Genomic DNA, 13999 nt, shown 5'->3' with positions numbered 1-13999 from the left:
ATGCCGAAACATTTCCCATGTAGTCAGTTTGTCTGTGGAACCGTGTATATTGGAGAAAGGGGAAGTGTTCACCAGGATTTTCATTTTCTTCCTTTTTCTTCTGAAAAAAGGGCCCATCTGACCGGCGGAGTGGGGGGAGAACCTCGTTGTGAGCGCCTTTTCATTGTTGGGCTTATTCTGTTAACTATTCCCATATTTTTTCCTTTGGATAAAGCATTCTATAAGAGGACAGTTTTGTCAATAATGCACATATTCGCGCTCCCAAAGTAAACTGAATTCTAAGTAAGCGTAACCCCGTTTTGCTGACCCGGGGGAAAGAAAGATTGGAAAATCTCCCCGGTCCAGTGAACAGGCCCTGGGCCAACAACTGCATGTGGACTCCGGGTTCGCCCACTCCGGCCGTCACGGAGCGGGATCGCGCAGCAACCTTCCCGCGGGGGAAAACGCACCGGCCCCTCTCCCTCATCAGATAGCCCTCTGGAATTGTGCTTCCCACTTAACAGGCCTACGACGTAAAGTGCCATGGAGGTCGCCAGATCCGCCCAAGTGGAATTCTCAAGATGTTTCCCCCGGAGCAGCCCCGGGAGCGCGTCTGGATTCCAGGAGTAGCTTCCCGCCCGGCTGCGAAGCCCCGGACGCCTCAGTGCACCTCGGGCTTGCGACCCCGACGGCGTGCGGAAGCTCCACCCTTCTGGGCTCTGCCCCGCCCAGCCCCGGTCTCTGATTGGCTGTCCGGCGCGTCAGTCGGCGCCCATCCCCGCCCTGCGCCTCCCCCGCCCTCCCCAGCCCGCCGCGGGGAAGACAGCCCGGGCGCCGGCGGGCGGCCGCGGCGTCTGACAGACCACTACAGACCACGGGCGGAGGCCCAGCGCCCGTCCGCAGCGCGGCCGGCATGGCGGCGCCGAGGAGCCCCCAGCGGGCAAGGGAACGGGAACGGTCTCGCGCCCCCGCTGCAGGTGGGCCTGGGGCCGGGCGGGGCGGGGGCGCTGTCAGGGATCGTCAGGGCGGGCGGGGTCGCGGGCAGCCTGGGACGCGCCCTCCTCGGCTGCAGCCAGTGCCGCCTGTGGCGCGTGGGAGTACAGGAGCCCGGGAGCCAGAGCTCGCCCCTGAGCAGGACGGGAGTGGGGCGGGGCCGCATCTCCAGGGGGTCGAGCCGCCTTTGGGGACGGGGTCGCATTTCAGTAAGAGAGGCCTAGCTGCTTGGGTCTTCTGCCGGGGCGGGAAACGCAGGTTCCTGGAAGAAAGGCGGTCTTCGGGGTGGGGGTCCCCTCAGAGTCGCGCGGGGAGCCCAGGCAGCGGCGGGGGTCGCGCCCTGCGCCTGGGAGCGGGCCCTCGGCGCATGGAACCGCTGAGCCCCGTGTCCTCCCGGGGAGCTCGACTTGCTGTCGGAGGGAGTTGCGTTTCGCGCCTTGCTGGCAGAGGATGTGGCGTACACCTTTGCGGCAGTCGAGACTTGCTAGCAATATAGAATACTATAGCTGAAAAAAATTCACCCTGACGGGGCCGATCGCGGTGGCTCACGCCTGTAATCCCAGCACTTTGGGAGGCCGAGGCGGTCGATCACGAGGTCAGGAGTTCGAGACGAGCCTGGCCAGCATGGTGAAACCCTGTCTCTAACACCACAAAAAATTAGCCGGGCGTGGTGGTGTGCGCCTGTAATCCCAGCTACTCAAGAGGCTGAGGCAGGAGAATTGCTTGAACCCGGCAGGCGGAGGTTGCAGTGAGCTGAGATCACGCCACTGCACTCTAGCCTGGGCGACAGAGCAAGACTCTGTCTAAAAAAAAAAATAAATAAAAATAAAAATAAAAAATTCACCACAGCCTGGGAGTCCAGGGGCTGGGTCTCGGTGTCTCCACTCAATGGCTTGGTAGGTAGCGGTGTCCTTTCCCGCTTTGAAGTCCACAGAGTCAATGGGTGTCTTCCTAACCAGCCCCGAGAAAGATAAGCATAGCTGCTTCTTGGTTTTGAAGGAACACATTCCCCTGCCTATATTTGTCTGGAGCCCACTAGTGAATTTGGGGAGGAGGCCGGTTCCCAAACACAGAGTTTGGGCTGCAGGAACTTCAGTGATTATGGCAAATTGACAGGTGCGGGGATTGCTTATGAATTTCTGTTATTGGTCCCAGCAGGAGTTTTTAATTCACACAGCAAACCGTTGGGTGCAGTGGAAACAGCACCTTTCTGGGAGTCCATTCTGATATGTCCCCATCCACAAAATGAGGGCCTCCGGCTAGCTGATCCAGGCGGCCCCTCCCAGTGGAGAACTCTGATTGTCCTACCTCCCACTTTCAAAAGCTTGGAGAATGAACTCATTTTTTCAACCTTTCCACACCTTGGGTTATTATAAAATCAGCCACATACTTCCTATGGGTGTATTCATTTGAACTTTTTATTATGTTATTTTATTTTCTCTTCCCTGCCTTAGTTTGGCAGTGAAACGAAAATTGGAAATGGAGGCAGGAGCACAGCTGGAAAAGGCTGGTTTGGGAGGCAGAAAAGTGCCTACTTCGGGCTTAACATCATCACCCAGAATTTTTCCTTTCTCTGCACCAAGTTTAAGGTATGCCAGCACTGTGAGCCCAGGGGGAGAATTCTTTCCTCTGCTCCAATTGTGGGGCATCTGCAGTTGGTGTGGAGCAGAGGAAGAATGTGATTCAAGGAGCAGGTTATGGAAAACTTTCTTTCTGCAAAACATAACTTTTGAAGCCTTACAAGCATAGTTTCCCTTTTTTGCTGGCGGTGTTTGGCAAAACAAACATAAAACCAGTTTTAAAATCAATTGTCAAAGCTAGGATAGGGATGACTTTTTTAGCTTTTGAAATAAAACCAGACAACAGAAGAAAACTCACAGAACAGATTTTTTAAAATTTGTTTTTACTATATCTTCTTTAAAGAGGATATCGAGAATCATGGACCAACCATCTCTGCATAATATTATCAGAAAGACTGAATCAGAATGTCAGATGCATCAAAGAAGCATTGGACGATCACTTAGTGTAGTGCCCTAAAGCCCAGAGAAGACACTGTCACCTATTAGAAAGGCAGGGAGAGGTGGTCATAGAGTGGAATAAGCTCACACTCCCCAGCACACCTTAGGCAGACCACTGTGTTTGCAGGGGGAATGTGTGCACCCCACACTTGTCCTTGCTCTTCCTACATCTGGCCAGACTCGAGCCATTAGCTGTCCTGATTGGCTCAGCTTTGCTGTGGTTCTCTTCACCACTGTCCATCTGTTCATTGATAACATTCACATTTCAACCATGATTTCAGGAACCACAGGACTTCTTGGAGGTTCTTAGGGACTGGTGTTGGGGGGATAGGAATGCCAAGTGTGGATCAGCGAACCAACTCCAGCTGTACTTGGAGTTGCTCTGCTTTTTTGTTTTGGTATACTTTTATGTTTGTTTTGTTGTTTTTGCTGTTCTAGGTGAGGTTTTGTTTGGAGGAAAGAGTCTAATACTAAATCAAAAATTTAAAAATAATGGTAATGGCTAGTATTTGTTAGTGCTTCTTGTGTCTTAGTTCATTTATTACATGTAAAATGCTTAGAACTGGTTGGTTGTGGTTCAAGTAAGCACTCAAATGCCAGCTGCTGCTGCTGTTATTAATATTACCTTCTACTGTGAAGTAGTTGTTGTTTTTTATCCTCATTTTAAGAAACCAAGTCACACACAAACTTGTACAAGGTTACCCACCTCCCATGTAGATGTGTCTGCCAAATGAAAGTTGTATTCCTTGATATCCTGGATTTTGTTAATCCAAAGCTAATCAAGTAGGCGCAACTGTACGTATGAAGCAGATGTTTCTGAGCCACCATAAGCAGCCTTTGGCTTATTCCCGTGGACAGTTGCAGGTAATCACTAGGCAGGCAGGTGAATTTACCTGGTGAGAACTTCTGTGTTCAGAAGGAGAGTAGGCAAATGGAATTGTTAATGACCCAATGATTGGGCGGGTGGCAAAAGGAGCAATGAGAAGTGTGGGTGTAAGCATTCCTTCAACATGTACTGCCAAAAGTGTGCTGAGAATTGTGAGCTTATTTTAGAACAAGTGCCTTCAAGGTCTTTACTCTCAAGGAGGAAAAGGACGAGTATAGGGGGCCCTGGTGGTGGACAGCGTGTGCCAAGGAGAAGATGCCTGAGCAGCTGTGGTCCTTCCCATGCTAGTTAACTGTCAAGAGAAATATTTCCCTTCTTTAAAAAACAGTTTGAAGGCTGTAGGGGAAAAAGAAACACTGCAGTTAAAGGCACCCACAGCAGAACGCTTAAAACCAAATGGTCCATACTTGTTTGTTTTTTCTGGCCACTTGTTTGTCCTATTATTATACTTCTACTCTTACATTTTATGAGATTAAATATCAAATGGAATGTAACTTTTGGTACCAAGTATTTTATCTCAGTAGAAAGTCTTGATTGGGTATAATTATTAACTTGAAAATGACCTTTTCTCTGGCTCAGGTCTCAAGGTAGAGTTAGCTTCATCTGGGAGGCCTTGGCTGGCTCCCTGGCCTGGAGTGGGTGCTCTCCTATGTGCCTATGGCACCCAGTGCTTGTCCCTGTCACAATAACAGTTGGCATTTGGATTTTCTTGAGGGTGCTAGACATGACCATAGATAGTCTTATATATAATCTTTACAATCACCACTCTGTGATGCTCACAATAGCTACAGAACTTGCTCATGGCTATCACTAAGTAAGTGGTGGCCAGGGTAAGCCCTGGCATGGGACTCCACTCATAACAGATTCTTTTTTTTTTTTTTGAAACAGAGTTTCACTCTTGTTACCCAGGCTGGAGTGCAATGGCGCGATCTTGGCTCACTGCAACATCCGCCTCCTGGGTTCAAGCAATTCTCCTGCCTCAGCCTCCCGAGTAGCTGGGGCTAGAGGCGCGCACCACCATGCCCAGCTAATTTTTGTATTTTTAGTAGAGACGAGGTTTCACCATATTGACCAGGATGGTCTCGATCTCTTGACCCGCCACCCGCCTCGGCCTCCCAAAGTGCTGGGATTATAAGTGTGAGCCACCGTGCCCAGCCAACAGATTCTTAACAATCTGCCTGCTTCTGTCACCTGAAACAGAGTTTCTGGCTTCTACCTGAGAGCTCTCCATAGTTTCCAAGGTTACCTCATCACATTGAAGCTGTTCTGAATTAAGGTTGGGTTAACATTTGTATACTATTGTTACTGTTTGAGACAACTCTTGCAGGTCTGGGTACAGGAGAAAGAGAGATTATGAAGAAGTTTTTGTTACTAGGCTAAAACTTCCTAGCTTAGTGGTTCCCCATACATGACTATTAAAGTCTATTTAATTTTTAGAGGAATTATTGGATTAGCATATTCAGTTAGTAAATCTTTCCATTCTGCCCTGTCCATTTGAGTCCTCTCGTACATGTTCAGTTACTTGGTAAGACAATCTGTTTTCAGAATGAGGTTGCATGCACATTTATCTGATTTGTAATTAATTTAATGGAAGAACATTTAAATGGTACTTCTAATTAAATCAATGGAAAAAAGTTTTTGTATATGTTCTCATTTTCCAATAACCTTTTATAGTAGCATTAGTCCATTTTTCTACTTTCCCATTTAATTGGAGCCAGAATAGACAGGTGGCGTGGTATTTAAGAGGATGATAAAATGTTTATGTTCATTTCTAGGAGACAAAAGCCTATTGCCTGTTAGTATTGTTGCTGGGATTCCTAGACAATAAACAAAAATCCCAGAAACTGTAGCACATAAGATGCTATGCTTGGTGAATCTCTAAATTAAGAATTTAATAGTAAATATTTTATTGTTTATTTAACCATGTTACTATGTTGTTGAGTCTGTGAAATTATTGGATAAATAGACACCAAGTTATTTAAAATACATCAGCTCTTTCTCCTCTTGCCATATTATTGGTTATTAATGAATATTAGGGTTAGTCTTCTAACAGGGAGTGATAATGTAGTTGGAAGTCATTCTCAAGAAAGTCTTCCCTCAAATTAGAAGAGAAATCTCATTAAACATCAGATGTTCACTGTTTAAAAAAAAAAAAAGCATACTTCACTGTCCTGTACCCACCATGGTAGAGATGAGCTCCCATTTCTTTCTAGCCTTGGGACAGCCTCAGTGGGTATAGACCAGTTCCCAAATGGCTCAGGAATGGAGGTGGGCAGTAGAGCTGATGGTGGAAGCTCATCGTAGGGTGTACTTTGGACAATCTGTGTCTGTCCTCTAAGCCAGGGCATAGACTTTTCTCTGTAGCATTTACTCTCTGTAGCATTTACTATTAGTTTAAGAGAAGTAAACTAAATTCCTTCTTGCCTGGTAATGAGAGAATCTGTTCCTAGGTCTTAGAATAACACCTGGTACATTGGGGTTGTATTTTTTGATCTGTGATGAGGAAGGGCTCAACTTGCTTGGGAACTCTCTAAAGTTAAAAAAAAAAGACCGTGTGCTCAGTGTCTTCTGGATCCACCACTTGGTCAGGCCAAAATGCTGTGGAGCAAGCAGAATGGCTGATAGGAAGGGGAAGTGGCAGAGATGGCAAACCAGTGCCAGCATGGGCTGAATGTAACCAGTCACCATCTAGATAGGAAGGGCTAGATGGTACTCATGTCAATGGATGAGATCAGCAATTTGTTATTTTACTTGGCATTTACAAAATGAACTTGGAGTTCGGTTTGAAGCTAAGGATTAGGTTGGCTGCTCAGCTTGAAATGGAAACATAACCAATGAAATTATTAATATACACGTTGGGTTCCACAGTTTTATACCTGAAGCAGTATAAGTGTTGGGCATATTGATTCATTCCTAGGAAATCTAAAGAAAAATCATTTGAACCGAGAGAGCTTATTAGATCAGTTTTATCCATGATATATCCCTTTATTTTTATTTGTTTTAATCTTTAATATTTGTTATACTCAATTTTGGTTAGCTAGCTGACTGTCATAATAGAGGACTTGTAGCTAGCTGACTGTCATGATAGAGCTTGCTGATCTGCCTTGTACTGTCTTGCTCTTCACACTTTACTGCATCTTCTCCCATATGTAATTGATTCATTCGTTTGAATTTTGGAGGCTATTACATGTGTAGGTACAGCTCTCTCTTTCCTTCCCAGTCTCCTTGATGTTCCTTTTTCTTCCCCCTCTTAAACTGATTACCACCATGCAGGCTCTTGAGGAAAAGGCTCTTTACTAGAACTATGATTTCAGGTCAACTGGTTTAACAGATCTGTAGAACCCAGCGTGAACTTCCAAGTGTAGGGGTATTTGCTGGCATTTGTCAAGATCTTATGTCTCTTCCATACATACTTAGGGCATCTTTCCTGTGGTGCAAGCTTTGACTAATGTTTCGAGTTTAGTTGAATGTCAGTTGTTTCACAACTATTTAAGATCCTGTGCCTTGTACCCCAACGTGACTGTTCCTCCAACATAATTCTGAAACATATTAAAATGGGGAGGCCTTTGTAGAATGAAGGGAAATGGCAGTTAATGGCCTGACTTCCTTATGTTTGCTCATAGGGGAGGAAGCTGAGGTCCAGATGGCTCAGCTATCTAGGACCAGACCCTGAGTTCCTGACTCCCTCAGTTCCCTCCTCATTTCACTACCTTGAAACCATCCTACTAGATGACCACTTCACATTCTCACTTCCTGCTTTATATTTACATGATGTAATTAAGGGAAGAGAAAGCACACTGGTGGTTCATTATTTCTACATACATATTAAAAGTCAGAAGGGACCAGCAGGATAGAGGCTCTTAGTTAGGATTAAGTGTGATGGAGTAACAGAACAGTCCCAAATAGGTGAATACATTTATTTATCTCACACCAAAGAGAGGTAGCTTTCCAGGGTCGGGATGAGCTCCACGGTGTCAGGGCCCTGGGCTCCTTCCACCTTGCTTCTCCGCTATGCCTGGCTTCCCTGCCCACTGTCACTTTTGGATACAAGATGGCTACTGGAGCATCAGCCATCACACTTACATTCCAGCTAATGGGAAAAAGGGCAAGGAACACACCCCTCTTAACAAGCCCTTTTGCAAGTTGCGCATTCCACTTCTTCTTGGCCAGAATTCATTCATCCTGCTGTACCTAGTACCCAGGGAGGATGGAATGAGCCTTTATCTGAGTAGCCATGTGCCCACCCCCAAGTCAGGGGATGATCTTGATAGGAGGAGGGGAGAATGGACCCTGGGGGAAGCTGGCAGTCTCTCTCATGGAGACACATGGACGGGATCCTGATTACATGGATTTATTTCATTCATTCAACAAATATATATTAACTGTCTAATGCGTACCTAGGCACTGAGAAAGCAGAGTGAAAACAGATTCAGTTCCACTCCTTATGGCATTTACTGTCTACACAGGGAGACAGACACTAATCAAACACAAACACAATTGTGTAAACCAAGACAAGTGCTGTGAAAAGGACAGCGTGTGCTATGAGAGGAAAACGGGGATTTACTCAAGCCTTGGGATTGGAAAAAGGACTGATGTTTGAGCTGAGAGCTGGAGAATGAGTGGAATTAACTAGGGCACAGTTGGAAGGAAGAACACAGGCAAAGCAAGGCAGGAAGACAGGAGCGAGCTCTAGGAGGAAGTGAAGGTACTCCTCATATTGGAACCAAGAGGAAGAGGTAAGAGAAGAGGGAGGGGTCAGGGTCAGACCATGAGGGAGACTGGGCGTGGGTGACCAACCATCCCATCCCTTGCCTGGACTAAGAGATGTGGGGCTTTCAGTGCTAAAACTGAGAAAGTCCCAGGCAAACCAGGAGGAGTTGGCTACCTTCCCTGGAGGCCATGGTAATGATCAGGTTCTTTTCTTCATTAATTTCAGAAAAGTTGGCCGAGCATAGTGGCTCATGCCTGTAATCCCAGCACTTTGGGAGGCTGAAGTGGGTGGATCACTTGAGGTCAGGAGTTGGAGACCAACCTGGCCAACATGATGAAACCCCCATCGCGATTGAAAATATAAAAATTAGCCAGATGTGGTGGCAGGTGCCTATAATCCCAACTATTGGGAGTCTGAGGCAGGAGACTCACTTGAACTCGGGAGGCAGAGGTTGCAGATAGTGCCACTGTACTCCAGCCTGGGCAACAGAGTGAGACTGGAAAAAAAAAAAAAAAAGACTTAGAAAAGTTCCTTTTTAGATAGGTGTAGCTTCCAGCCATAGAAAAACAACAACTATGACTAGTAAAAGTAATAGCTTACTTTGGCCAAAGGGAAAGGGGCACAGAACAGAAGCAACACTTACGTTTAGTTGGATTACTTGACCAGTAAGATTTTTCTTTATCTGGCCTGATTTCTCCCAATGATAACCTTGGAAATTAATTGGCATCTAATGATGTATTTGAGATGATAGAAGCAGCTAAGGGTAGGAGATGCCCTTACTCCCTAGCAGGATTTCTCAACACTGGCAATGTTGGAATTAGTACGGAACTTAGAAAAGATAACTGGGCCCTAGCCCAATAAATCAGACAATCCACAGGAGCCAGGGCCAGGGTCCTGGGGGTCTTGATGGAATGCAGATTCTGCTTCCATGGGGTTTGAGAATCTGTGGTTGTAAGAAGTCCCAGATGGTATTGATGTTGCTGTCCTGTGGACTTTGAGTAGCAGTGTTCTATAAAGTTTGATGAGGTTGTTTTTGAAGCCACTGGTCTCTCTTTAGGAGAGCCGATCCATAGGCCCATGTAAAGGTAGATGAGTCCATGATAGGAGACAGAGATAAAAGACTGAGGGTGGGGCGGTGGCTAAGGAGGCTTCTGGAGTGTGGTCCCATCAACAAGATCACGCTGAACCCAGGGGGGCAAATCTTGACTTCTCAGTTGGTCCCAGGGGATGGGTGGGAGGTTATGGGGTGAGTTGTGGCTTTATAAGCCTGTGACTGTCACTAGTATTCTTGGTTACAGAAGAACCAGCTCCTGAGGTCTCTGGCTAGGATGCTACCATAGGTGATGATCATTTTTACCTTTCTAACAGCTTGTTAGGGGCCTTTCTAGCTGACATCAGTGGCTAGCAGGATGTGGGTCTTTCCTACAAATAAGAAAAGCCATGGAAACAGTTTCACATAGGAGATGATACATCCATTGAATGTTTAAAAAACAAACCCACAATGGCTCCAAAGTAGAAAACAGAATTGGGAAGGGAGACCAATTAGAAGGGTTAGTAACTATTAACGACAGTACTCAAAGGATTCTGAGTAATGGAAAACTCACCACTAGGGCAAAAATGAAGAATGGCTTACCTCAGAGTATATCTTTAGTCAACATGTTTGTAAACGATTTGTATTAGGATGTGAAAGTCTAATATTAAAGGTCTGAGAATTGAACCAGATCACGTGCCCGGGTCAAAGCAGTGAGCCAAATCAGTAACGTGAAATCTAGCAGGGATAAATGTCAGGCCTTTCCTGGGTCTAAAGATCACAGAACTGGCCCACATGATCTGGATACCCCTTTGTTTCCCTTTCCCTGTTCAGAGCTGAAAGGTAGATACAGATGTCAGAGATTAAAAAAAAATTTTTTTTCTGGTTAGCTCAATGACTGATAAAATCCATGTGTCTTAGTTGTGTGGCCAGTTGGGCTTGCTAGCAGTGCCCAAGAACTCCCTCCTAAAGTTGTAGCCCTCCCTCCAAGGAGAGAGCAAGCCCAAGGATTCCTTCTCTGCGGGCAGGTCTGTGGGGCAAAAGGGGCTGAGTTAAGCATGCTATTTTTTAAAAGTCTGCTACTCAGATCAGTCTCTTAACTTTAGGAAGAAGTAAAGGAGGTAGTAGGGGAGCCAAGACCCCACCTCCGGGAAGGCCTCTCCACTGGGAAACTTGAGGAGAGTGAGTGAAACCCCTGGCCCCTCTCTTCCCTTCAAAAGATGGGGAGACACACCCCAGCACAGGTCCTCCAAAGGGCTTTAAACTGACAACAGGTTGAATGTGAATCAGTGGCTTTTGGGTGTTTGTAGCTGTGCAGTACAATCACAGGGTGCATTGACTGTGAATATATTATCTACAACAGGATTCAGCAAGCCACAGCCCATGGGTCATATCTGGGAAAAAAATAAAAAGAATACTATTTCCTGACATGTGAAAATTAGATGAAATACAGATTTCAATGTTCATATATAAAGTTTTATTGGATCAGAGCCCTGTGTGTATTGTCTGTGACTGCTTTCCCTGTGCAAGAGCAGAGCTGAGTAGTTGAGACAGAGACCACATGGCCGATGAGACCTAAAATATGTACTCTCTGACCTTATACAGGAGACTTACACCAAATGTAGAATGAAGAAGGTGGTCACCTTGGTGAATTCTGTCCTGGGGCTCACACTCAGGACATCGTGTTTGACCTGGGGTCTCACGTTAAGTGTGAAATGAGTTTAAAGAGTGACCAGGACCACGAAGAGACTCCCCAAACATGTCATGTAGGGATTGGCTGAGAAAACAGGAGCTGTCTAACCTAAAAGAGAGAGAGAGATGCAGAGTGGAAATGATGGAAATGATAGAACTTCAAAGAGAATTACTCAGAGGAAGGCAGTAATGTACAGTGGTTAGTTCAGAGGGCACTGCTCTACATCAGAACGTGGGGTTCAAGTTCAGACTTCCAGTTTTCTCTGGGCTTCAGTTTCTTCACCTCAAAAAATGAAGTATTCATGTGACAGCTCATCAGATGACCAGATCCACAGTGAATTAAGATTCAGAATTTGCCTTAGAGGTGTATGCAGGCTAGTCGGAAACAGACCTGAATGCACTGAACTGGCCTGCAGTGTGGACATATTGCTGAGGGAGTGCTCCGGGAAGCCTAAAAGAACAAGTAAAATTCTGGCACCTTTAGCCCAAAGCATTCTGCAGTTCCTTGAAAGATGTAACAGGTCATCATATGCAAGAGGAATCAGACTTGCTCTTCGTAACCCCAGGCAATAGATTCCAGGGTGGTTACATATCTGAACACCCTAGTCTCTTGCTTAAAACTCCCACAGCCTTCCCTTGCTCTTCAGTTAAACATCAGCCTCTTGAATGGGACCTTCAGGCCTCTCCAGCCTCCCCTCACTTTCCTTGTATTGCAAGCTCCTGTCCAACCTTGGATCTCAGCTCAGCCTCACATCCTAGGGAAGCATTCCCCACCCTGTCTAGGTCAGATTCCCTTGTTATAGTGCTGGTGGAAATGCACTCCTTTCCTCTGGAGTGTTGCCTCAGTGATGCTCTGTTCCCACTAGGAAACTGTGAGTCCCTGCCAGGAGAATCCAGTCTGTTGCATTCATAATTATAGCATCAGCTGTTGGCACTGTGCCGGGCCTGTAGGAAGAGTTTAATCTGTGTTCATAGACTAATGATCAAAGTTGATCAATAAAGAGAGAAACTTTCCAAAAAAGGAAAAAAGGAAATGGACTCCACAAGATGGAGCAAGTTCCCAGCTGAGAGGTATGTAAGCACTGGTTGGATGACATATGGTGGGAGATGGTAGCCAAATGGATTATATTTGGATAGTGCTTTTTTGTTTAATTTGTTCCAACCCTGTGCTATCACCACTTGTTGGCCATCGGGTTACCTTATTGGGGTCATGAAGGCTAAGTGATTAGTCCTGCAGCTAGAAAATGACACAATGAAGACAAGAGTCCATGGCTCATTTTTGCCAAATGAGTTGTCTCTCCCAGGCTGGGGAGGCCGGTGTAGCTGGAGGCAGTGCTGGAGTTCTGTGACTCCACGAGGAAGGAATTACAACTTCCTCTTCAGTAGTAGCCTATCCCATCTATAGCTTTTATGGTTTTATAGTTGGATGGATTTTTTAAATGCCACGAGTAGAAAATGAAACTTACCTTTAAAATGATGGGTTGCATTCAACACCTCTAGAAGATGTGCCCAGTCAAAAAGAAAAATGATTCTGAGCTGTGATGTTATTTAACACACACACACACATACATACATACATACATACAAACACACAATCCTCTCAGTGTTTGGCCAGGAACAGCTTTCTGTCATATTTATTGATACTTTCAGTTTAGTGGGAGCTTTGGGGGCAGCGTGTCCCATCCTGGGGGGATGGTGCTGACAGCATAAGTGGGTTGCATGACAGCCTACCGTTGAATGTCTTAGTGGTCATGACTTTCAAGATAAAATCCTCCCACTTGGTGGTTCTCTTTCTCAGTGATATTGATCTTGTAGTTGTTGGTTATGGTATTCTACCAAGTGGAAGGCTGTCATTTCTTATCGAGCAGAATTAATACCTGAAATACAAAAATTCAGAAGGTCCTTTGAGTTTACCATTTCAAGGATTTATTAAGAGGGCTTTTTTTCTGAATATTTTCCCCATAACTGGTATAAAAACAACCAACTAATCTATGATTTTGCAAGAACCAAGACAATTTAAACTTACTCTTTCACACTGCTATGCTAACTTCTAGAAATCTCTTGAATCTCCATGTGCTCCAAAGTACTTAGAAACCTTGATGACCTAACAGGATTTGTTCTGTGCATTTTTCCTTCTGTTTTTGTAGTGCTTGTTTGTTTAGACTAACGTACAATATTTTGCTTTATTCTTGAGCTGAGTTTCTCAGAATTATGCAATCAGTTCCCATACTAAAGGCTCCCAGCCTTTCCCTACAGTCACACTGAGGCCTAAGGAGAAACTAAAAGCCGCTGAGAGAAGTGCTCTACTGGGGAATGCAGGTGCTCACCTGACCAGCTGACAAGAGGATACTGTATCCCCAGGCCAGGGGCTCCCTGTGGGCAGGGAGTGTGTCTTGCACTTCACTGCCTCCCTGCCTAGCACCCAGCCCAGGTGGGAGGAAGTATGAGGAAGAGCTGAGGGGTCTGGGGAAGGGAGGAATAGGAGGCCTTCCCAGCCTGTCTTTGTCTGCCTGTTCCATTGGCTTCAGTTTATTTCTCTGTGAAGTGCTTCCTGCCCTTGATTACAAATGACCCAAAAGCCACACCTTTTCAAAGGTAGCAGGGTTCCAAGGCACATCTCAGAAAAGTGTGAAGTTTCCCCAGCACCTCAGAAGTGTCTGTGTCCTCTGCTTGCTCACCCACCCCCATCT

The 13999-nt window shown here is 45.8% G+C and overlaps 1 protein-coding gene across 2 annotated transcripts in view; it reads left to right on the top strand.

Moving 5' to 3' along the window:
• Nucleotides 1–777: 777 nt before the first annotated feature.
• OTULINL (OTU deubiquitinase with linear linkage specificity like) overlaps nucleotides 778–13999 on the top strand; it is a 33797-nt gene continuing 20575 nt past the window's right edge. Inside the window, exon 1 of one of the 2 annotated variants that reach the window (XM_032279082.1) lies at nucleotides 778–956. In XM_032279082.1, coding sequence (XP_032134973.1) covers nucleotides 893–956 — 64 coding nt within the window. In that variant the 5' untranslated portion in view covers nucleotides 778–892. Of the gene's footprint in view, nucleotides 957–5044; nucleotides 5153–13999 lie in introns of those variants that run through there. The other variant, XM_032279084.1, reaches the window with a different exon arrangement.

Source organism: Sapajus apella, unplaced genomic scaffold, assembly GCF_009761245.1.
Source record: "Sapajus apella isolate SASKATOON/1434 unplaced genomic scaffold, GSC_monkey_1.0 scaffold11, whole genome shotgun sequence".
Taxonomy (NCBI): Eukaryota; Metazoa; Chordata; class Mammalia; order Primates; family Cebidae; genus Sapajus; species Sapajus apella.
The sequence above is the reverse complement of the archived record's forward strand: the minus strand, read 5'-3'. Positions and strand labels throughout refer to the sequence as shown.